We start from the raw sequence: 23,866 nt of genomic DNA, 5'->3' as shown, positions 1-23,866 counted from the left end.
ATTAATTTAAAACACATTAGTATACAGGGCTAAGGAGATGGTTTTTCTCTCTGTCCTGAGCAGATCACATTTGGATTCTAAAGGATATATTTTAGAAAGTATATGGACATTCTGAAGAATGCCCTGAGAAGAATGGGAAAGATGCAAAGAGGTTTAAGATTATGCCATGTGATGACAGGTTGAAAGAACTAGGAATGTTTAGCCAGGAGAAGACTTAAGGTTGTACAAAATATCTATCCTTCAGATTGTGCAGTACTGTCATGCAGAAAAGGGAGTAGAGTTGTTCTCCATAGACTAATGGGAAGAACTAGGAACAATGATTAGTAAATACTGAAAAGGGGCAGGTTTAGGTTTGATGTTAAGAAAAAACCCCAAACTTCTGCCAAAGTGGAAAAGTCTGTTTTTGGATGTCTTCCCCCCTACTAAAAGTCTTAGAGCAAAGCTTGGGTGACCCAATATATGTAGAGCTAAGGGCTAAAGAGAGCTCCCTTCCACCTTTCATATTCCATGATTCCCTGAGCAGTATGTAAGTAGGATAGAAAAACAGGGTCATGACAGATTGTGTTAGTCTCAGAGAATGTGCTGGGTAAAGAAGTTTAGACTTACTCAGTGAATAATGGAGAGACATGAAAGATTTTTGAACTGAGAAGAAGCAGATAGCAAAAAACATTAATTTTATAGAAGTATGAAGAGTGTGCTGGAGTAAGGAGAGAATGGAAGCAGGAAGTATATTAGGCCTTTTTGATGCAAGCTAAAATCTTCTACTACATTCCTCTTAAATTTCATAATTTACTCCCTATTCCACTCTGCTTCATTCATCTCTCAGTGTTTTCTGCTGTGTTTCTGGAAATAATTGTTCTATTTTCATCATTCATGTACATCCATAAACTTTTAAACTCATTTTGAATTCATTTCCTCATTTTAAATGATACTCAGCCCTGACCTCAAGGTTGGTGGCCATTCCTTTTCTTCTACTCCTTGAACTTAACAGCTAATGAACTATACCACTCAATTCCTCCTGATGATTCCAGATCATTCCTTTACTGCTTCCATTAGTGACACCCCTTCTTGTGGAATCTAAGCAATATGTTTATGCCACATTTTTTTTTCTATCTAAGTTCCTGTCCATTATTAACCCACATTTTCTCAAATTCCAGAAAGGTTCCAGTATGTAGGTCAAAATCTACTTTATCCTCTTACCACTAATGGAACCTTCATTTTTAAAACGAAGCTACTTCATTCATCAACATCCTAAAATACAATAGTTTCCCCCTATATCTTATTAAGTGATCTGCTGTTACACAGACATGGGATAAGTTGGATGTGTCTTAAGAAAATATTTGGTCTAAACCATAAAATGATAAGGATATCAAATGATCATTCAGCTATGCTTTTAAGATATTTGAAGCATGATGGCACAATGAAAAGGGCCCTGAATCTGGAATCAGGACAAGAGTTCAAATTCTGGTTCTCATATTTATGTCATTTAACTTTTCTAGCATTCAGTTTTCTTATCTGTAAAGTGAAAAGGGTTGGGTTAGATGATGGTTAAAGTCCATTATAGCTCTGATTCTATGAATCTATGGTCCACTGCAAGAAAACATACTGTTTCTTAAGGTTGTCATTATACTTATGTGTAGTTTTAATTATTAATAAATAATCCTTTTCATCAAAAATAAGTTTGCCTCTTGAAACTAATAATTATCATTTCTATTTCTGTCTTTTGGAAATGAAAGCAAGTTTAATTCCTCTTTCTCATGATAAACCTTCAAATTCTGAAATTCCAGTTATACTCTATCCCAAATTTTCTCATCTTCAGGTTAAATATACTTATTTCTTTTACAATTTTCCAATGGTATAGACTCAGAGTCCTTCCTCATTCTATGTGTTCTCTTATCAATGCGATCTAGATAATCAATTTTCTTCCCAAAATATGATGCTTTACAACTTAACACTTCAGATGGGATAAAAGAAGGGCCAAATGTAATGAGACTGTCACCTTTCCACTCCTGGAACCAATGCTTTTAAAAAGTAGTTTAACATTTCATTAGATTTCTTGGCTGCTATATCACAGCATTAATTCATTGTTAACTCAATGTTAACTCCCTTTGTCCTGGTTGTCTATTAAATCCTCAGATAGTTTTTTATATTAATGGATAGCTAGTCATCTCCACCCCCATTTTGCTTATGTGAAGTTGATTATTCAAATTTAAATCTAGCATTATTTCTATCCATATAAGTCCCATTTTAGATTTGTCTTGATAGTCTGGCCTATATCTTAGATTTGTCCCAAATAGTCTAGCCTGTGAAGATCTTTTTTTTTAGTATCTGGCTATCTTAAGATAGCCATCCCTCTTAGCTTTGGGGCATTTGCAAATTTGATAAGTACATCATCTAAGCCTTTACTCAGTAACTGCTAGAAGTGATAAGAGCACAAGTCTCTGGGACAAACAACTGGGACTCCTACTTCCAAAGTGACATCAAACCATTAATGATAAATTTTTATATTGAGCAATTTCCCAATTCCAAACCTACCTATTCAGACTAACGTCTAGCATCTAGGTCATGTCCTTCCATATGTTCTACAAGAATAGCACAATAGGCTTTGTCAAATGCTTTGCTGAAATCTAGTTAAAATATATCTATAGTATTCCTCTGCTCTACCAGTCTAATAACCCTATTAAAAAAGGAAATGAGATTAGTCTGGCATGACCTGTTCTTGATGGAGTCGTGCTGGCTCTTTGTGATCACTATTTCCTTTTTAGACATTCACTAACTAAACCTTTAATAATCGTTTGTAGAATTTTGCCAGCAAACTAAGTCAGAGCTTTCTGGACTGTATTTTCCATTCTGTACTCTCTTTTCTTTTTCTGAAAACAGAGACATTTGCCCTTTTATAAAATCCTGTGGCACTTCTACTAAGAGCCATGATTTTTCATCATCAAATCACAAATCTCATGGTCTCTTTACCTTTCTTGACTATCAAGGCCTGTTCTGTCCTTGACAGTTCAAAGACAACTCTTTGTTGCAAAGAAAATAGAAACAATCAAAGGATATGAACAGACAATTTTCAGATGATGAAATTAAAACTATTTCCACTCATATGAAAGAGTGTTCCAAATCACTATTGATCAGAGAAATGCAAATTAAGACAACTCTGAGGTATCATTACACACCTGTCAGATTGGCTAAAATGACAGGAACAAATAACGATGAATGTTGGAGGGGCTGTGGGAAAACTGGGACACTGATGCATTGTTGGTGGAGTTGTGAAAGAATCCAACCATTCTGGAGAGCAATCTGGAATTATGCCCAAAAAGTTATCAAAATGTGCATACCTTTTGACCCAGCCATACTACTACTGGGCTTATACCCCAAGGAACTACTAGAGAAGGGAAAGGGTCCTGTATGTGCCAAAATGTTTGTGGCAGCCCTTTTCATAGTGGCTAGAAGCTGGAAGATGAATGGATGTCCATCAATTGGAGAATGGTTGGGTAAACTATGGTATATGAATGTTATGGAATATTACTGTTCTATAAGAAATGACCAACAGGAGAAATACAGAGAGGCTTGGAGAGACTTACATCAACTGATGCTGAGTGAAACGAGCAGAACCAGAAGATCATTATACACTTCAACAATGATACTGTACGAGGATGTATGCTGATGGAAGTGGATTTCTTCAACATAGAGAAGAGCTAATCCAATTCCAATTGATTAATGATGGACAGAACCAGCTACATCCAGAAAAGGACTGGGAAATGAATGTAAACTGTTATTTTTACCTTCTGAATCCAATTCTTCCTGTGCAACAAAAAATTCGGTTCTACACACATATATTGTATCTAAATTATACTGTAATATATTTAACATATATAAGACTGCTTGCCATCAGGGGGAGGGGGTTGGGGGAGGAAGGGAAAAAATCTGAATAGAAGTAAGTGCAAGGGATAATGTTGTAAAAAATTACCCATGCATATGTACTGTCAAAAAATGTTATAATTATAAAATAAAATAAAAAATTAAAAAAAAAAAAAAAAAAAAAAAAAAAGAAAATAGAAACAAAATAAGAATTAAAGAAGTCTGCTTTCTTTTTCTTCTCAGTTTTCATCATTGTCTTTAATGCCTTAGGGATTCAGTGTTGGAAAGTATAAAGGATGTTGTGTTAAGAGTCATAGGAGCCAAGTTCAAATTTTACCTATGCCAGTTAGTACGTTTGACTTTGGGAAAGCCATTTTTGTCCTGTTTCCTCAATTATAAAATGAACAAAAAGACATAAAAGATCTGTTAAAAAGACCATAGGAAAAAAAGAAATTGTTTTTTTTTATTTGATTTTTTTTTTTAGTCCCTAGATGTTCCTATTTGGGTGATTTGCTGGAAAATAAAGCATATCCTGGTAGAAACAAAACATTCACAAAATTGACACTGGTTAGCAAGCGTGACTCCTACACAAAAAGTCACAGAAGAGAGGTACGTGTGTGTTTGATGAGGGCTATAAGTTGCTATGTTGCTATTTTTATAATCATAATATACAGTAAATTCTGGATAAATGATTCAATTCCTCTAGGATCATTATTATGAAGTCCCACATAACCTCAGGCACAAAGGACTTCAGCAAATTTTCTGTCCTTCTAATCACTTTATAAAAATATATTAGTATCACTAGTGGTGATAAAGTTCAAGAAGCTACTAATCTGGAATAGCTTAAGTTCTAGGTAGAAAATAAAGGAAGTTTCTGAAGCTACACAGTATAATAAAGAAGAGATTAATTACTCTTCCTAAAAGAAGAAAGGACATCTTGAAAAGTAAAATTAATCTATTTAATTTTACAAACATTTATTAAGTGCCTACTTGGTATAAGGCCCTGTACTATATATGTTGATGATACAAAGATTAAATAAAATCTCTCCCCTGGACATTCGATGATCTTATAATCTACTAAAAGAGGGCCTGGAGGGAGGGGTTGGAAATAAATAGAAAGATTTATGCTACCAGACTCAATGTGAGAAATTCGCAAGGGAAATGATGAGAGATTTTTCTAGTTGCAGGAATTGAAGAAGACTTTTATACAGAGTTTAACCTGAATTTGGTTATTTGAATGGAGTTTTAAGGAAGGAAATTATTTCAGCTGGTGAACTGCGGAAGAAAATCTATTTCTAGCATGGATAAAAAAGGAGAATGAGAAAAGGGAATGGTGAATCATTCAGTTTTGCCAGAAAAGAGTACATGAAATAGAGTAAAGTAGTTGAATGCCAGAATAAGGAATTTAATTTTGTTTTGTAGATAACAGAAAACCACTAGAGGTTTTTGACTAAGGGAATGAAGAGATTAGAACAAGGGATTAGGAAGATAACATGGACTATACAGTGAAGGACAGCTTGCATAAGGGAGAGAGGAGGGAAGAAAGTCAAGTAGAAGACTGGTATGATAGTAACAACAGAGAAGATATGAAAATAGTAATGTTAATGAATAATAGAGATATGGCTACTTCTGACAGTGCAACTAATAAGTAACTGATTATAAAAGCTAAAGGAAAGGGGAAAATTACATATGAATTTCAGCTTTTGAGATTGGATGATAAGGGGAAATGTAGAAACTAAATAGAAAAATTTCCATTAGACTTATTCTATGACAAGTAGAAAAATTAATCTAGACATCCTCCGTGTATACCACAAAATAAACAAAGAGAAGCTTATGGCTTAAAGAACTCAAAATAGGTTAAAATATAGTCTGTGAATTTCAAAACTGAGTTTTTAAAATACTCAAAAAGCTAAAGAAAATTAATTCTTAAATATTCTACAGAAAATCTGTGAACAGCTAACATAAATAATCATGGAGAGAGGAGAGAGAAACTTTGAGAGGAACCTGTCAAGTTCTATTTTGAACATTTTGAGATGGTTGAAGAATATACCCGTGGACATTTTTAGTGGACCATTGAAAATATAGGATTAGAATTCTAGAACAGAAATTAAGTGATGAGAAAAGATACTTGGGAGTCAGCTTCATAAAGGTAAATTCATGAAGCTATGAAGCAATTGAACATATGGGAAAAAAAAAAAAAAGTAGAAAAAAAGGCTTCTTGAGATTGCATCTCAGGGTCCCTGTTATGTAACCTCAGACAAATGTACCCTTCCTGGTCCTCCATACCCTTATCTTTCAAATGAAGGGCCAAATCACTAAGATCTATTCTAAGTTTGATAATTCAGAGTTCAGGAATCTTTAGTGATTTGGGACAGAATTGTTTTAGAGGAGTTGTAAAGATGAAAATGAGCAGTTATGTGGTATAGTAGATTGGAATTAGGATGAGTCATCCCTCTTCAGATACTTAATCCCATTTACCTCTGTGTTCTTATTTATAAAATAAGGTGGAGAAGAAAATGACAAACCACTCCTGTGTATTTGCCCAAAAAATCACAAATGGTTTTGGTGAAAGTACTGTTGTAAACTTTCCATTACCTTTGTTGTTTTGATAAGAAACTAATATTTGAAGATTTGATAAAATTTATAGTGAAAACCTAGTTTTGGTGCAATTTGTTGAGAAGAGACACAAGGCATACACAGAAGTGGGAGAAAAATATGTATATTATAAACAAAAATAAAAAACAAAACTGGAGAGCAACACAATTGCAAATGTAATTGACTTTACAAATAAGGATTTTTTTTTTAAAATGGCCATATTACTTTGAGAGGATTATCATGAAGTAGATGTAATCGACACAAATTTGTATTTAAAAAAACATTATCTGTGCTGTCAAAAGCTGTATTTCTTTGGTACTGCCTAATTTTAGCATTCTGCCTGTCACCTAAATCATTCCCTAGAAGTAAGATAGTTAAAGATCAACTCTCTTAGTTCGCTAGGAATTTCATTTAAATTATTAAGATAAACAGCTTCCTAAAGCTATCTTACATTTCTTTTAAAATTCAGATAAAGAAAAAATAATTTTATTTCATAATGGCAAAGATCTGTACTTAAGGAATCATAGTCTTGTAAAGATAGAAGAGATTCTAAAGATTGTCTAGTACAATTCATTTATTTTTGTACGTTATTTTAAAAAATAACAGACTTCTTTCTGTATAAAGCAGCATTGGGGTTAACGTACAATTGTATAGACTTTTGGAAGACAAAAAAAGTGAATGAATTCTCTAAGTCATTATTTAAATAGTCAAAAATGATATGTTGTTGAGAAGAGTCTTAATTCTCTTTAACTTACTGAATAAAATAAAGCTGTTTCATCATTACATGTTGAATAGTATTATTATTTTTGGAACATGGACCATACTCATTATGAAAGAAATTCATTCTTTTCACTCAAAAAACAAATTGAAGGACTTACTCTAAGTAATTATCAATATGGACCAGGTTTGAATCCAGGGCATTAAGGTGACATGGGTAATCAATACAATGGAATAGATTCTTACTGATTGGGGAGAGGTTAAAATTGTAGTAAATTCATATAAAAATCCACTATAATAGAAATGATTAATAAAGGGAATTTAGAGCCAAATTTTATAGAATCAGGATCATAGATTTACAGCCAGAAGAGACCATTTAGTCTGACTCCCTCACTTTATAGATAATAATGAATCTAGAGAGGATAAGTGACCTGCTTAACCTCAAACAGGGAGTGAAGAGAGACACGAGTTCCATAGCAGCCATCATTTTACCGTAACATGCTAACTCTCATTTGTTTGAACTTACACAGAGTGAGAACCAAATATACATAATAACCAAAATAATGCAAAAGTAAATAACAGGAAGAGATATCCACATTCAGAGCAGGGAAGCAAATATTCTCAACTCCAAAGGACTTTGATATGGTGCAAGCTATTTCCTCCTCCTCTCACAGACTGGTTGAATGACTCCGTGAAATGAGGAAGATGTGTTCAGAATGCTCAATATAGCTGTTTTTTTTTTTTTTTTTTTTTGTTTTGTTTTTGCTTAATTGAAATACTTTGCCATAAGAGAATTTCTTTTTAGAATTTGAAGTAAGTGACAATAATGTAAAACAAAAAGAGATGAAACAGTGGTACATCATGGGAATTCTTAAAAGAGCACACCTTTCCGTGTTATATCTTTAAAAGTGTAAAATACAATGAATGGTTTATCTCTAATATATAAATAAATAAATATATATATGTGTATATATATATATATATATATATATATATATATATATATATATATATATATATATATATATATATATAAAAGAAATCATGGGTTTCTAGAAAATTAGAACTATTAATATTTATTCTACCTATCACAATTCAGTGGGTGAAATCCTCAGAGAAATCTATATTAATGAAATTTAAAAGAAAATTGATGTCATTCTCTGAAACTTACTTGCCTCTTACTCCCTATCTTATCTCTTTGTTCTTTTTTTGCTACTTCTTATATTCAAAATTATTTAAATGAATTCTTTGGGCTTTATGAAATAAAAACAACTATCTCAATCAGGAATGACAGACTGCTCAGACAACATAGCAAACATGTATGAGGTGAAGTTGACTTACAGTTAATATTTTCAGAGAGTTATTAATCTTTTAGTAAATCTAGGAGACCAAATCATGTTCCTGGAATGTAACTCCTTCCTTATTTCTGAATCCCTGAATCTTTAATCTTTCTGTAAGGCTCAATTCTGTTGCCTCCTCTACAAAAATTTCCTTGATTCTTTATTTGATTGGGCCTCTTTTTAAATTACTTTTAATTTACATCTATGTATACATGTAGTATTTTTCAGGAGAAAAAGGACTTCCTGAGAACAGGACTCTCATTTTTGTCTTTTTATCCTCAAACCCCAAGACAGTGGGCTGTCTGTGCCTGAAAGGTAATTCGTGAACGTTTGCAGAATTTATCTCACAAAATATAGGCCATATGACAGTATAGTTAAATAAACAGTATGGCACTGACTAAAATAATAGTAATTGATATTAACTTAAAGGGTGGCTTCAAACAGGATTCCAAAAGATTTTATCTTTGAGTCTGTTCTCTTCAATATTTCTATCAATTATTTAGCCAAAGATATTACTAACACTTCTATCATTTTTGTGGAGATATTTAAGTTGGGAGAGAGAGCCAATGTATCTCAACAGGTTAAAACTATGGAGCAAATATGACAAGATTTAATTTCATGGGTATACAAGCTAGAGTTTTGGAATTAACATATTCAATGCTATATATTTACACGTACAACATCGTCTAGATCTTGATGCATGTCCATCAACAAAATGGGTCATTATTGTGAGGATTGGATTAGGTAGTTGGATGAGTTTTGTTAGAAATCCTTATCATTTACAAGTTAGAGAACCTAATGTTTAGATATGTTTCTAAAAATAGCATCCCCTACTGTAGTTTAAGGAATTGTTACCCTTATTAATAATTCCACATCCACATTTTACTTGGAAGATATTAATATATTAAATGAAAAAAATTCAGTGAAACAAGCAGTCTTAAGAATTTATATGCATTTGTCACAGCTGTCAATGTGTTAGGGTTTTATTTAATGTTTGAATGAAACAGCAAACTTCTTGAATCTGCTTGAAGACCAATTTGTTACTACTTAAATCATTAATGCTAACTCTGTACAGCTTAGATTTTTATATCACAATTCAATACTGTTGCACAGTATAGAGTTAATATGAAATAAAACCTTCATTGTCTCAAATTCTTCCACCAGGCCAATAATCCGTCAAGCAATTCTGTGATTTTTATTATTAACTTTCTCAATTCCTGTTTTAATCTAATCTGATTTTGAAGAGGAACTCTTCTCTCCCTAACAATTTATGAATTTAACATTTGGTATGGTGATCGTCACTAAGGTAGAATGAGTAGTAAATCAAAAGAGCATGTGAACAACAGACATTCCATTTCAGTTAACAAACATTGTTTACCTGTGAGCCTGTGGAATAGCGTCCAGGAGTTCGAGAACCAGATGTTTTCCCTGAGCCAATGGAACTCTCTGTACTTTTGCCACTACAGCAATGTGTGCGTAGACATTTCCCATATTCTTTACGTACCTAACAAATTAAATATTACCTTTGGTTAGCAAGTTACTTTTTATTCCAGCTATGGACTTATTGTTAAAAGTGCAGGTTTTGTTTTTCAAAATCCATTATAGTCATTCTTTATTTTTGCTAATAAGGTTAAGGTATTTTTATTGGACACATATATTACATAAAATTTGCTTTATCTATAATTGGCAAGTATATAATAATAATGTGTAAAGAACAGCATTTCTTTTAAAAATCATATCCCTCTCCTCATTAGAACCTAGCAACCTTTTAAGTATTTCAAAGGAGAACAAAGAAACCTGAGATTTTCTTTCTCGTAGCTTGTTATTAACATCCTGATAAATTTAATATAAATTGGCATATTGGTTTATTGAGTACTAGAAATTACTGTCTCTAGCAGTGGGTTAATGAGGAAATGACAAAACAAAAACACACAAACAAAAAACATCTCACCACATTTAAAAGAAAAAAAAAAGATGTGGTTTGCTGAGATTTTATTTTAAACCTAATTTTTTTTTTCTTTCTGAGTTTAGTATTTATGAAAACTGGTAAATGTACCCCCCTCTAGAGATTTTTGAGCTTCTTGAGCTGGGCTTACTTGAATTCTGCCCCAAAACATATTTCCCCTTGCTTCTTTTGGGTCACTGAAAAACAAGATCCATTTTCTTTTCTATACCATGGCTTGAAAAATTTGCTCAAGAACTAGGAAGGAACTATTCTAAAAAAAAATCAGAAAACATATATATATATATATATATATATATATGTAAAAATCCTCACATCTTTTTGGATTTTATATTTTAATGAAAACCCTCACATGCTACCATTAAATATTATAAAATAAAATTTACATGGATATAATAAATAAAATGACAATGCTTTAAGTTACATGAGAAGCATTGGATTTTCAGTTTGGGCAGATTTCCTTTCCCCATCTTGAGCTATGATTTTCACTATGTTCCAGGGGAAAAGGAATGAATAGAGTGAGTTCAGAACCTCTGATTTCACTTTGAGTGATGTTTGCTTAGCCCTCTAGTCTAGTCTGATAGCTTCCCATCTAAATTATTTCCTGAAATGCCTTTTCTCAGGCAGAGCATGAAAGGGGAAACTGCTTATCACCTCTCTTCTCTCTTCCCACTGGCACAGGTCCCTCCTCCCCCTATTCTTCTTTTAAAATGTTATTTTTCAATGAATAAAAATCTATTTTTCTCTCTTTCCCTCTCTAGTCCCCATAATGAGGAGATGAAAAACAAAGCTTTTGTAACAAATATGGTCAACTAATTTTTGCATTGGCCATGTCTAAATAATACATGATTCAATTCGCACTTGGTCACTTCTTCATCAAGAGATGCCTTAACCTGCTTTGTAAAAACCAAGTGAAGTGTGGGTCTGATAGAGATGGAAAGAGGAAGGAAAAGAGGGAGAGAAAGAAAGGAGGGAGAGAAACAGCTCTACTTGAGACAGGGTTTACCTGGTAGAATAAAGATTCAGCTAATTCTTCAAATATTATGTTCCATAATGAAATTAATGAACTAGGGACTACAATATGTAGACAGATATTAATACTACTACTAATATTAGATACCTCATGTTTATAGCTTACAAAGCTTTCCTTAAAACAACTTTAAGATACACAAAATCTGAATAATGTTCTCACAGAAGAAGAAACTGAGTCAAATAGTAGATGTGAGTCATTCCTTTTTATTTCCCTCCCTGGGAAAGGAAAAAAAATTTACCAAACATTTATCTGGAAAGTAAACGTTTGGTAGTTATGAAGGTAGAACACCTAGCTTTATGTAGCATCTGAAAGGTAAGAATGCTGGTTTCCATTTTTTGTATCTCCTCTCAACATATCAAGAAGTTTGAACTTTGGGAAAAAAAAACAACTATAATAACATTTCTTATGAAGGCACTCAAACCTAAACTAATTACTTTGCTGGCTAAGGGCGCTGTAACTATAACATGTTTACAAGATTCTTGTGAAATATGTGTATATGCATATATACACAAATAATTATGTGTGTATATATAAATATAAATAAATAAATATATATGTGTTTTCCCTATCCCAGAACTGGCAATATGACATTAGTTCTTAAAGGCATGGGGTGGGGGAATGGGAGAGGCAAGGATGTTTTAGAATATTTTCACTTCCCAAAGAAAGCATTGAATACTCTGAATCACTGATCTAAAACTACTGTGGTGAAGCCATGTGTTGACACACATTACTCAATGCATCAATAGACTATTTAAATTCCCTGATATTTTACTTAAACATTAAGCATAAGATTAAGAAATTACTTAAAAGAAGAAAAGAAAGAGGAATCGAACTTTATAACCATATTCTTAAACATTTTCTACAGAAATTTTCTTAAGGATTACCATAAAACAGCCCTTTGAGTGCTTGATCGTTTGTGTAATCTAATCCATTTACACATGCTAAATTGTGGCTTAATTGCCTTTAAATAGCTGGCCACCACTTTATATTATTTTGGTTTGAATATTTTCTATACCATAGATGGCAAGGAGAAGAATTGTTTTTGTGAGAATTGTCATTACTCAAGACAAGTTAGGAGAGCAACCATCTTGGACATAACTCACTAAATAATGCAGAAAAAAAAAAAAGTTGCACTGGATAAGCCAAAGTATTAAAATATTTTTGTTCTTAAAAAAAAGTCTGTAGGAGAAATCTTAATCATAAATGTTTATAGCTTAGACACTGAGAAATAAAGGATTAGGAAAATAAGATGTTCTTCCATTGTAGAAACAATAAATTTAGACCAGCAAAAATGCTAGTTTCAATCATTAAACCACCTGAAATTTCTTGAATTAAACAATACTAGAATAAGCATAATAAAATTTAAGCAGATAACCAATAAACATTGCATCTAATTTTTCTTATAAGTTTAAATTTCCTTAAATACTACAAATTGCCCATTAGAAAACTAGCATTCCTTATTTTTTAAAATTTATATTCATTGATATAGAGTTCTATTCCTTATTTCAATTATAAAAATAGCACCAAAATGAATACCTTAATAATATGGAATAGAAGCATTAAAGAATGGTTATTTAGTATTTTGAGTTACTTAGTATAACTTATGTTTTAAGTTAAGCTCAGAACATGCTGACATACAAATGTGTTCATTTTAAATAGGTGTTGAAAATATAAATGTTTTATAGCACAAAAGGCAACAAAGAGTATGCAATCCATAGATGCATTTTTCTTTCTTTTTTTTTTCTGCAGAGAGTCAAAATTTGCATCTATTTTCTATATTATCAGGTTTTTTTTTTTTTAAACAAATCAGCAAAATGGTTAACTGTAGTGGGGGAAATAATGTATTTTTGCTAATGAAAGTATATAACAAAAACAAGTAATGTTTGAAATTTTTAAAAAGTGCTTTTGGGGGCTTTAAATACAACATATTTCTGCTCATTTTTGTCAGACCTTTATTCATTTGAACTTATAGGATTAAATAAATCAGACCCTCTATTATAAAAAGTAAATTTATAGTCACATTAAAATAGAATCTGTACTAGTGAACATCATGGTATAACAGATCTCCCTTTTCTTGCCAAAATCTTTCAACAAATAGTCTACACCTACTCCCTTTAGCTCCTTTCCACTAAGTTACTCCTTAGCTCCTGGCTTTTATTTGACAAATACAGATTTTTTTGGACTTTCTTTGGAGATTCTTTTGACTTAATTCTCTCCAGGTCTACATTTTCAGTTATTTGTTACTACATGATTCCAATCAGATGTCCATTTAGCACTTAAAATTCATCTCTTTCTCTGATTTCTGTCAGTGGTACAGCTCTATTTCGACACATCTAGCTTTGAAATTATTTAACATTGTGTTTGATTTGTCTTTTTTTTTTTTTTTCCTTCCCTATATTGAATTAGGAGTCAAGTCTCATCTATGTTGTGTGTCCTTGATGGATCTCACAACTCTTAGCTTTTCCATTCTGTACCTTGGTCTCCTTTTGTATTTAATTTATGTAAATATATAAATAAAATAAGGGAACACCATTAATTGTTGTTGTTTGTCCTTCTTACTCAAAGAGGACAGTGACTGTCAGGGAGGTGATACCATGACAGGCAAGGTCATCTGCCTCAGTTTCCCCTCCAGTCATCTGAGTCCAGTGGGCAGATATAGATCAAGACAAGACTGGTGAAATGGGACACTAACTTTTTTAAGCTAAGGTCTTTGATATGTCTCAGCTTGACTGAGGCACACCCATTCAGTGATTAAGGCTAGTTTGCAATTAAGGCAACAATCTCCTCTGTAGCTAAGTCCAAAAAAATCTTAATAAATAAATAAGTGGATGAAATGATTCTGGGAGGGAAAGAAATAATAAATGATAGTTGACTGACCATAGTTACCTTCTCCCTCACACCCCTCACTCAGCTATATACAAATATTATCTTTCATGCTGACTTAATCACCTCAAGAGGGAAATGTTTCAAAGCAGGAATGGAAAAACCAAATGAGACAACAACTTTACAGTGAGCTCAGTGCATCCTAGTCCATCGCTTGGTTTTCTCTCTTCTCACTTACTATTTGAGGACGTTGACCTGTCAGACTCACACTGCTTAGAGCTCAAAGTAGTAATCAATATGAGAAAGCTGTTGATTTGGGGGACCTGCTTTGACTTTGTGATCTTTCCTCTTTCCTGATCTCTCTGACCTTCCGTCTCTCAGTTTTTATTGATATCCTCTGGCCAGCAATGAGACAGCGAAATCTATGCCAATTTGCTTCCTCGCTCCAGGTTCTGGCTCTTTCACATTATCTTAGGGTACCCTGACCCCCAAGGAATTTGTCCTTCCATGATCTTAGAATAACTAGTTATGTTCAAGTTAGTTCCCTGCCTAAAAAAATGTCTGATGCTTAACTATTTTCTCGTGACTTAAATAACAGGAATACAGAATGATTACTTTAGAGTACAGTTTGAAGAAACAGAGGTCCAAAGTGGTGAAATGATTTGCTTCAGGTGACACAAATAAATACAAAATTTAGACTGAGGTATTCACACTCCAAATCTAAAATTTTTTCCATCGCATCACACCCATCTTGCCATTTCTAAGCTTTCTAATCTTATCTCCAGCTCTGCATGTTTCTGCCACACACATTACAACATATTCCCAAAACATGCATCCTACTTTTCCATTTCCCAAAATTGGTTCATTCAATTCTTAGAATATCATCCACTTAACAAAACCTCTTTCAAATCCAACTCAAACATCCCTTCTCCATGAAACATTACTTGAACCCCTGCTTTAAATATGCTCTTTCTAGTCCTCTAAATTCTATATAATTGATTTCATTAATACTTCTCTGATAGAATTGAAATTGTTCTGCCTTTTATTTCAGCTAGGTTCATACTTCTCTTTCCCCTTCTCCTTAGGGGAAAATAGTTTGCCTTTTCTCATTTTCATACTGACCACAATGTCTAGCACAATGTCCTTGGTTATAGATGTCATTAAATATTTATAAAATTGAATTGAATTTTTCCAACCAAATCTAGTACCATTGCCTCAATGCTAATTTTTAAAAATCTCTATGGACATTGTCAATGCTAAGCACTATTTTCTTGAAATTCTCCATTGATACTTTTACTTTTCTGTCTACTCCTCTGCCCCCTTTCATCTATGATTTATTTTTTTCCTTCCTCATACCACTAATACTGGTTATAGTCTAGGATTTTGTTTTTGTCTATCTCCTCACCAATCTTAATTTTGGGGGAGAAAGGGGGAGGGAAATCAATTTACTCCTATTTTTAGACTCAGTTGCTTTTCAATGAATTTCCCACTATGGTATTTCCATATGTCCCTATTGTATTACTCTATGTTCAAAACAAACTTGTTTTCTTCACAAATTGGTTCTCCTTTTAAAAATTTTCTTGTTTTGTAACTAACAGTAGACTTATCCAAATAATAAAACAGTAACAGTAGACTTATCCAAATAATAAAATTTCCAGATTTTTAATTTCCCCTATATCTTGATAAAATCTTAAATTTAGTTTTATATTGATACCATATTAGATATCATTATCTTATTAGATTGTTATGATATATTTTAATATGACATTAGATATGATATATATTATGTGTATTTCTGACATTAATTTTCCTAATATAGTTGTTTCATTATGTCAACTTAAGATATCTTCCCTACTGCTCATCACAACCACAACCTCTTCTAAAACTTGCACTCCCTGCTTGAGTGATTCACTGACTTCCAACAAGAAACCATTTCATTCAAGTAAGATAGTCTTTTTACTGTCCCCGTCATGTGTTAAATACATTTATGCCTCTAGAACTTTTTTCATGATATTTCCATTACTATTTACTATCCTTTTTGTCATTAGTGTAATATCCTAAAAACCAGAAAAAGTTCTTCTTGAGAATCCAGACAAATGACCCATATTGGTAAAAAGTTGAGAATCTAGATGAACATCTAAGTATGGCAAGGATTTACTATTTCAGTCATGTCTGGAAAATGAGTCTTAAAAAAATTAATCTCAAATTTCAAAATGAACTACAAAGTAAAGGACAAATAAAATGTTAAGTCCCATAAGATTAGTAAGGTGGAGATAGAGGGAGGTAGAAATGTTGATCAAAACACAGGGAGATCATTCAATCTGTATAGACTCTCAACAGGCAGGAAATTGGAGGATACTGGAGGAAATTGGTGGTTGATAGTGAAATGGTATTCATTGGGCAGAGATGAAAGTTTGGAAAGTGAAATAGCCTCAGAAATACAGAAATAGAAAGAAGGTAAGAAGCTGAGTTGCTGAAACTCATGGTGTAATAAATTTAGTTTGTAGAAACCCATGAGATCAAGTTTAAACTTCCTAATTTTATAGAAAAAGAACCTAAAGACCCAGAGAAGTTGTCTTTGTATCCCGAGCACACAATGTAGTGTTTAGTATAGCGTAAGTGATTAATAGATATTATTGAATAGATAATACATAGAAAAGCTAGTACTTGAATCCAGTTCTTTGACTTGTGGATTTAATGTTATTAGGAAAATTGAGTCTAATTACTGGTACATATTAGAAAAATAGTTCCTGGAGAAGTGGAAAATGAAACAAAGAACTGAGTAATAAAAAGACCAGAAGATTTGCTGCTAAGCCAACTAGTTGCTAATATAAAGTTCCTTTAGCTCTCTCAAGTTTATGGCTAAAGTTGAATCCAGAGTCTGAGACTTAGTTGATATTGTCTGGGGCTCAATGGAAGCTCCCAGATTAAAAGACTGAAGCGAGGGGGAGGCAGAACATTTTTCTCTCTTACCTACTCATCTGCCCTTCAAGTCCTACTTTTTCCATGAAGCCTCTCACAGGGTAACACTTAAATTCTATACCAAACAATATCTCATCTAATCATTTACTACCTTATACTGCTTTCTTATTTTTTCTTGTTTATAAATCAACTATTCAACAATATTCTATACTCTTTCCCTTAAGGGAAATCTATTTTTTTTTATTGAAACATCTTTGATGTGATACAATATAGAAATATTCAAAAAAGAAGTTAGTCTTTGACTTTCACTCGTGAAAATTACTATTATAGTGTGTAATTAATTGAATTGATCCAAACAAGTATAGTGGCAGAAATTACAGCTATGAAATACTGAATGGTACCATCTTTTAAAAATAAATAAACAACATCAATGGATATCTAACATACTTGAACATAAATAATTTTCCAAAAGTTATTAGCTTGAAGACCAATAATTTTTTGGCTACAACTCAAGACCTTTTTGCTAATATAAAATAATTTGTTATTTGTGTTGGTAAAAAAAAGTATCCATACTAATAAAAAAAACTTCAAATAAAGACATACAAATATATGTATGTACCCTAAACTAAAATGATATATTAATGGAAGTTCATTTTCACTATGTGGGGATTAAGTTCTATATGAAAATTAATGATAATGGTGGTGGTTTACTAATTTATTTTTAAAATCTCAATACAAATAATGAATGAGGGCAGGGGATAAGTTGATTTCATTTATATGGAAACTAAAGCTCAAAGTTTATAATCTATAAAAGCTTATCTTGAAATAGAATATAAATTTTTATACTTTCTCAATCTTTTAAAAATAATAAAAGAATTATTGTAAGCAATGTAAAGAACCAATATTTATCAACTTAATTTCAACAGTATAATTTCTAACATATTAAAATAAAAGGAAACTGGAGCTTTTCAATGTATTAGCTTGCTCTAAAAAAGAACTATACTTTCTTGTCAATGAAAGCGACTGCCATTTATTAGTGTGAATAAGCATTAACAAAGATCTTCCTGACTTAGTCTCCTCTAAGCTTAAAAACCTTTTAAAAAGAGTATTTAAAAACAGAACTTCAATAGTATTAGTTAGAAACAAAAACTTTAATTACTACTTGCCTATAACATTCTATTATTTTAAGTGAGATCTAAAGTAAGAAAAAAATCAGGGAAAATCTGTAATGGAATGCATTACAACATAAGCTGTATCATTTTTATGCATAACTGGAAAAGCTGGCTTACCTTTTTCTGGAGAACACAATGGAAAATGAATATAAACATTCCCTGTAGAGAATTGAAAATGGTGAAGAGATACGCCATGATCACTGTGCTTTCATTAATATACATAAGTCCAAAGGCCCAGGTCAGTCCTAATAGGCAGAGAAGAGCTATTGCACCTATAACCCATGACCTGAGGAGAGAAAGGGGAAAAAATGATCAAAAGAATCATTCTTGGATCATTACAGCAACAGCACAGTAACAATGTAGACACTGAAATGTGTATGTTCTAAGAAATTTTATCTATGAAATATGTAAGACAGATAGCAGAAGCACTCTAGGATTTTAATGCAATAACACAGATCTTCAATTTTGAGGAAAAATACACATAAGAAAATGTTACAAACACAGAAATTAATCAAATTCAACACAAATATGGATACATTGGTTATGTATGTGTCATGAATATAAATGATATGCAGATGTGGTTTTGGCAAATGTCAAGGGAAAAAAAAATTTAAATTTTATTGGTTTCACTGAGATGATAGTTTGACATATCTCACCATACCATCTTTACACTAATTTTTTTGCCTGTATTTCTCTACTTCTCAAAAGTGCCCCTAAGCTCTGTTTATTTTATTTATTGATACAAATACAATGTAAGTTAGAAGGAAATATTTTTTTGAATGTGAGTTTTAAAGATTTTGTTTTTCCAAATCCTAGAGGTGGACAGAAAAAAACTGCTGAAGATCTAGGGACTTGAGAGACTATAAATGTGAATACAAGTACATTTTCTATTCCAGATAATTATTAATAATTATTTACAATTTTTGATGCAAAAAAAATCATATAGGTTCAGATAAACTTGACTTTGATAGTCAGACTTTTTTAGCCTACTATTGGAAGAAATGGCCAGGTACCAAGCAAGCTTCATCCTTTTCTGATCTGTTAAGTCTCATGGAGCAAGATGAAATGAGGGAAATGAAAGATTAAAGATATTTATTATGTGGAGTCATTGAAGCAGAAAGCAGAGCCACAACATTAGCTTCTTGTACTAGAAACTCCTCCTGCCCAGCTGCCATACTTGATTGGTATTTGTGACTAAGTCATCAAAGTCCTCATGTCTCTAGTCACATTTCGCCCTCCCCACATAGCATGAAAGAGAGTCTCATGAACCTAGTAATAAAAATAGACTGCCTTTCATTTCACCAAAGAGTCTTGTGAAATCATTTTACATCTCAATAAAGCCACTTTTTTGTTATTTTAGGTTTAGTAAGCATGGCTTCTCTAAATATTGTAGTATTTCTGGTATTTCTTTAAAGCTGTCTACCTTCATTCCACTTCAGTGGAGCTAAAGTTTTCCATGTGATTTGTAGCTTTGCAGATAGAAATCAAACCGTATATGATAGGCTGGAGTTGTATTAAGTGACATCTATATGACATCTCTATGCTAGGGAAGACAGACTAAAAGTGCTTTTGAATTAGGAAGGGTATTCATTTAAGGTGAGATATATTTGAAATAGTCTTTTTTAAATGAAAAATAAAAAAGAAAGCCAGAGGAATTTCAAGTATATATCACAATAATTTTGTGACATATAAGCAAAAAAAAAAAAAAAAACCCAAAAAACAAAAAACCCTAAACTTGGAATAGCCATTCTTAGCTTAAAGCCTAAATTATACATTTTAATTGTTCAAAAAAAGAATCAATCCAAGTTTGAGAAGTTCAAAAGTTAAATTTAGGATGAGTTTTACTATGTATAATGTAGTGTGGAAAACACAAAATGTAAATGATTTTTTTATTAAAACAGTGTTTGAAATGAGAAAAAAAAATTAATGTGAAAATGAGAATGCAAAACAGTCAATTGTTAAAATCCCGTAACAATTTGTCTCAGCTGATTTACTTTTTTTCCCCTTTACATAATCAGAAATTAGATCAGATTCAAGTTTTAGCTGCATGCTAAATTTAATTTGTTTAATTAATAAGAGTTAAGTAATTCTAGAATAGCGAAACCACATTGTTTGGTTTATGAAATTGTATTTTCAACTATTCTTTTTCATATTCACATAACTACACTAAATCCCAAAGGATCATATCGTATTATATCCCTGAATTCAGTCAAACAAGAGGTACTAGGAAAAACTAATAGTCTCATAAAAGTGACCAAAGGGAAAGATAGAGAGAATATGCTTTATATCAAGTCAAAGATTCTACTTTGATTTAGAGCAAGGAGAGTGTGAACTATTCGATGTTGTTATTAGCCTATAGAAAAATTAACTTTAGAACAGAGGGGCACAGTTCTTTCAAAATTCAAGTGCTCTGGCTTTAAAAGGGAAAATAAGCAAAATTCTGACTAAGTGAAAATGGCACTAGACAACAATGAAAACAAAGGACTCTTCACCAGAAGAACAAACTGAAAGTTTATAGCAAAGTTAAGCTTGCATTCACAATCTTATTTTGTTGTTTCAGGAAAAGAAATTTTAGCGGTAGAAGGAGTAGTTTCTTTTTTTTTCTTTTTTTCAAAGAAATTTAGCGTGTTGTTTCAACATGTTAGTACAGATTTAAATTTTTGCTCGAGATATTTCATTTCATTAAAAAAAATCATGGTTATTTACTCTCTTGGGAAAAAAATGTTTTATTACTTAAATTATAGGACGCAAAAAATAGGCCTAATTTGTAACAATTCTTTGATTTTATTCTGAAGAACCTTTTTTTCTTTTTCTTTTTAAAAGAAAATATTGTATATTTTTGTAGATTCCCATTAATGGGTGTAGAAATAGGGCATATGATCAATTTAACAAACTACCACTCCATCACATCAACAATCGAAAATCCAAAACGAAGGCCAAACATGGACAACAACAACACGCATGGATGCAGACCAACACATCACAGATGAAAGAAAAAGCCATTCTAAGCATAACACGTCTGTACCACATGAAATGACTATAGCTATGACCGTGTCACTCAGTTCAGGTGGTATCCAATTGAAACATGGGAAGCAGAATTGTTCAGCAATACGCCTGCAGCATGTTTACTCAGCACATAAGCTGAATGCCTGACTGTTTTCCTACACAGTTTGCTCTTCTGCCTCAAGGTGAATGACAGAAGTCTTAATGGTTTTTCAATACTGATTTGACAGCTGGTTCATGGGACCACACTGATAAATGAAATTTATCAGCCATTCAGGTCATTCTTACTTGATGAAGGGTCTGTTATCCTCATAGCTAAAGAATGCATAGACATAAAGACAAGAATACCAACATTAGCATATATTGACTTAAGGCATTTCATATGAAAAAAAATACCCCAAGTCCCCCAAAGCTTCAGTCTGTTCCAAACTCCTTAAAATACATCAATCCCAACCCTGGTATATCCAAGAGGTAAATTTTAAAAAGTCTATGATAGCTTAAATATTAGCAATTTGAAAAAAAAAAAAGTTTCACATATATACATATCCCTTGTGAACATTTTCAAAAATCATAATACATAGTTGGTCATGTCCTTATATAGCTTTCTTGACAGATATTTAACTTCTGGTGAGATCACCCTTCTTTAGAAAAATCCAATGACAGAATCCTAGCAAGACTTAGAGATACTTAAAATCACCGACTCAGTGGTACCTTTTACTTGGTGGGATTACTTTATTAAGGATATTATGCTTTTAAGTAATTTTACCTTCTATTATTAGCTTATGTGTTAAACCTGAATATTTATCTTCTTTTGAAGATAATGGATTTAGATTATTTTAAAACCGTCTCTCTGATGGAAAACTGAGAGATGAAAAAGGAAATAGATGGACTGTTTGTTTTCAATTTGATAAAGGAAGGTAAAGTAATAAATAGGTTAAAAATGGATAGGAGAAAATCATATATCCCACCCAGAAGTATATTTTAACTCCCATATTTTCAAGCCTGTATGACTCCAAGAGTTTCGCTTACTGAGTATAAAAAGGAGACAAACACACACACACACACACACACCACACACAAAACCACATTCGTCTCTTCTTTCCCCTTTCATAGAACTGGATGGTAATGGAAATAAAGCTACATACTGAATAAGTATCCATATTATCCATGCACTTCTAAAATACACTGTGAAAGTCAAAATTTGATCCTATTTACAATTAATTGATTTTGTCTTGTGACTGCTTAAATTTGGTACTTTTTGTCTCTGAACTTCATGAGGAGATTTAACTGGCTTATAATGAGTTAAATTTAGAAAAAAGTTCTCTTGCAAATCACTTTTATTCTTCCCTTAAAGAAATGTTATCTTTTGAAGACTTGAGGTGGACACCACAGAATATGGTCTAGTATCTTTATACCACTACATTATTCTTCAGGGATGTCTGGTTTTCTATCAAAACAAATCTGGTCCACTGTTTCTGTACTTGCAGATGGACTGGAACAATGAACATTTCTTAGTCATAGAAAGGAAAGAGAGAGTTGTTGCTGGCTCTTCATTCTTAATTTCCAACTAATCACACTGTCTCCCCCACCTCATAAGTAATTAATCATCTTGGCTTTATCCCCCAAACTCTATAACTGTTATCTAATATAACTATTATCTATCACTTCCCTGCTCTTTACTTTGTTCTGATTGTATTTTTTTTAGAAAGTAGCTGAGTATTAACATAGGGTTTGTGTCTTAAAAGTGAAGCCATCACAACTGGAACAAGGAAAAAAAAAAAAAAGTGTGATTCTTAGACCTCTAAATGGTTAATAGATAAGTGCATTTAAGTATGGTAAATGTATTTAAATAACAATGGCACAGGACAAGAAAAATGCATAAGTAGGTTAGAAAAGAAGCAGGGACAGTATGTTAAAATGGCAAAGACAAAGTCTTCTGAAAAATCTATTTCATGAAGTAGAACTTCAGATTTTTAAATGAGTGCTTTTGCTTGATGCTCCATGGACATCTTAAATTAAATCTGTCCAAAACCAAACTCATTATCTTTTTTCCCAAAGTGCTCCCTTCTTCTTAATTTCCCAATTGCTGTCCAGGGTATTAACACTTCTATCACTCATGCATAGCCTTGATGTCATCACCCTCAACTTCTCAATCATTTTCACCCTCTATTTCCAACCAGTTGTTAAGCTTTGTCATGTCTACCTTTTCAATATTTTTCTTTTATGTCCCCTTTTCTCCAGTGACATAGCTACTATCACTTGCAGTAGCCTGCTGGTTGGTCTCCCTCTTATCTTCCACTTAGCTGCCAAAGTGATTTTCCTAAAGCCCAGATGTCATGTCCTCTTTTTAATAAATAAAATTTGTTTGTTCCACTCCCTACCACCTCCAAGATCAAATATAAAATCCTCTATCCTTTAAAACTCTTCACCAATTCAT

General features: G+C 32.3%; 1 protein-coding gene across 20 annotated transcripts in view; it reads right to left on the bottom strand.

Annotated features, from left to right (window-relative positions):
* The window catches only part of ADGRL3 (adhesion G protein-coupled receptor L3), a 1,041,133-nt gene that overhangs the window by 174,064 nt on the left and 843,203 nt on the right, over positions 1-23,866 (bottom strand). For 15 of the 20 annotated variants that reach the window (XM_074272799.1, XM_074272781.1, XM_074272789.1 and 12 more), the window contains 3 exons: positions 21,718-21,744; positions 18,544-18,712; positions 9,892-10,017 (listed from right to left, as the gene is read on the bottom strand). In XM_074272799.1, the coding sequence (XP_074128900.1) occupies positions 9,892-10,017; positions 18,544-18,712; positions 21,718-21,744 (322 nt within the window). The remainder of the gene's footprint in view (positions 1-9,891; positions 10,018-18,543; positions 18,713-21,717; positions 21,745-23,866) is intronic. The other 5 variants (XM_074272786.1, XM_074272792.1, XM_074272793.1 and 2 more) reach the window with 1 other exon arrangement.

The sequence above is a fragment of the Sminthopsis crassicaudata genome, chromosome 6 (genome assembly GCF_048593235.1).
Source record: "Sminthopsis crassicaudata isolate SCR6 chromosome 6, ASM4859323v1, whole genome shotgun sequence".
NCBI lineage: Eukaryota > Metazoa > Chordata > Mammalia > Dasyuromorphia > Dasyuridae > Sminthopsis > Sminthopsis crassicaudata.
This window is presented reverse-complemented; position numbering and strand designations above follow the sequence as displayed.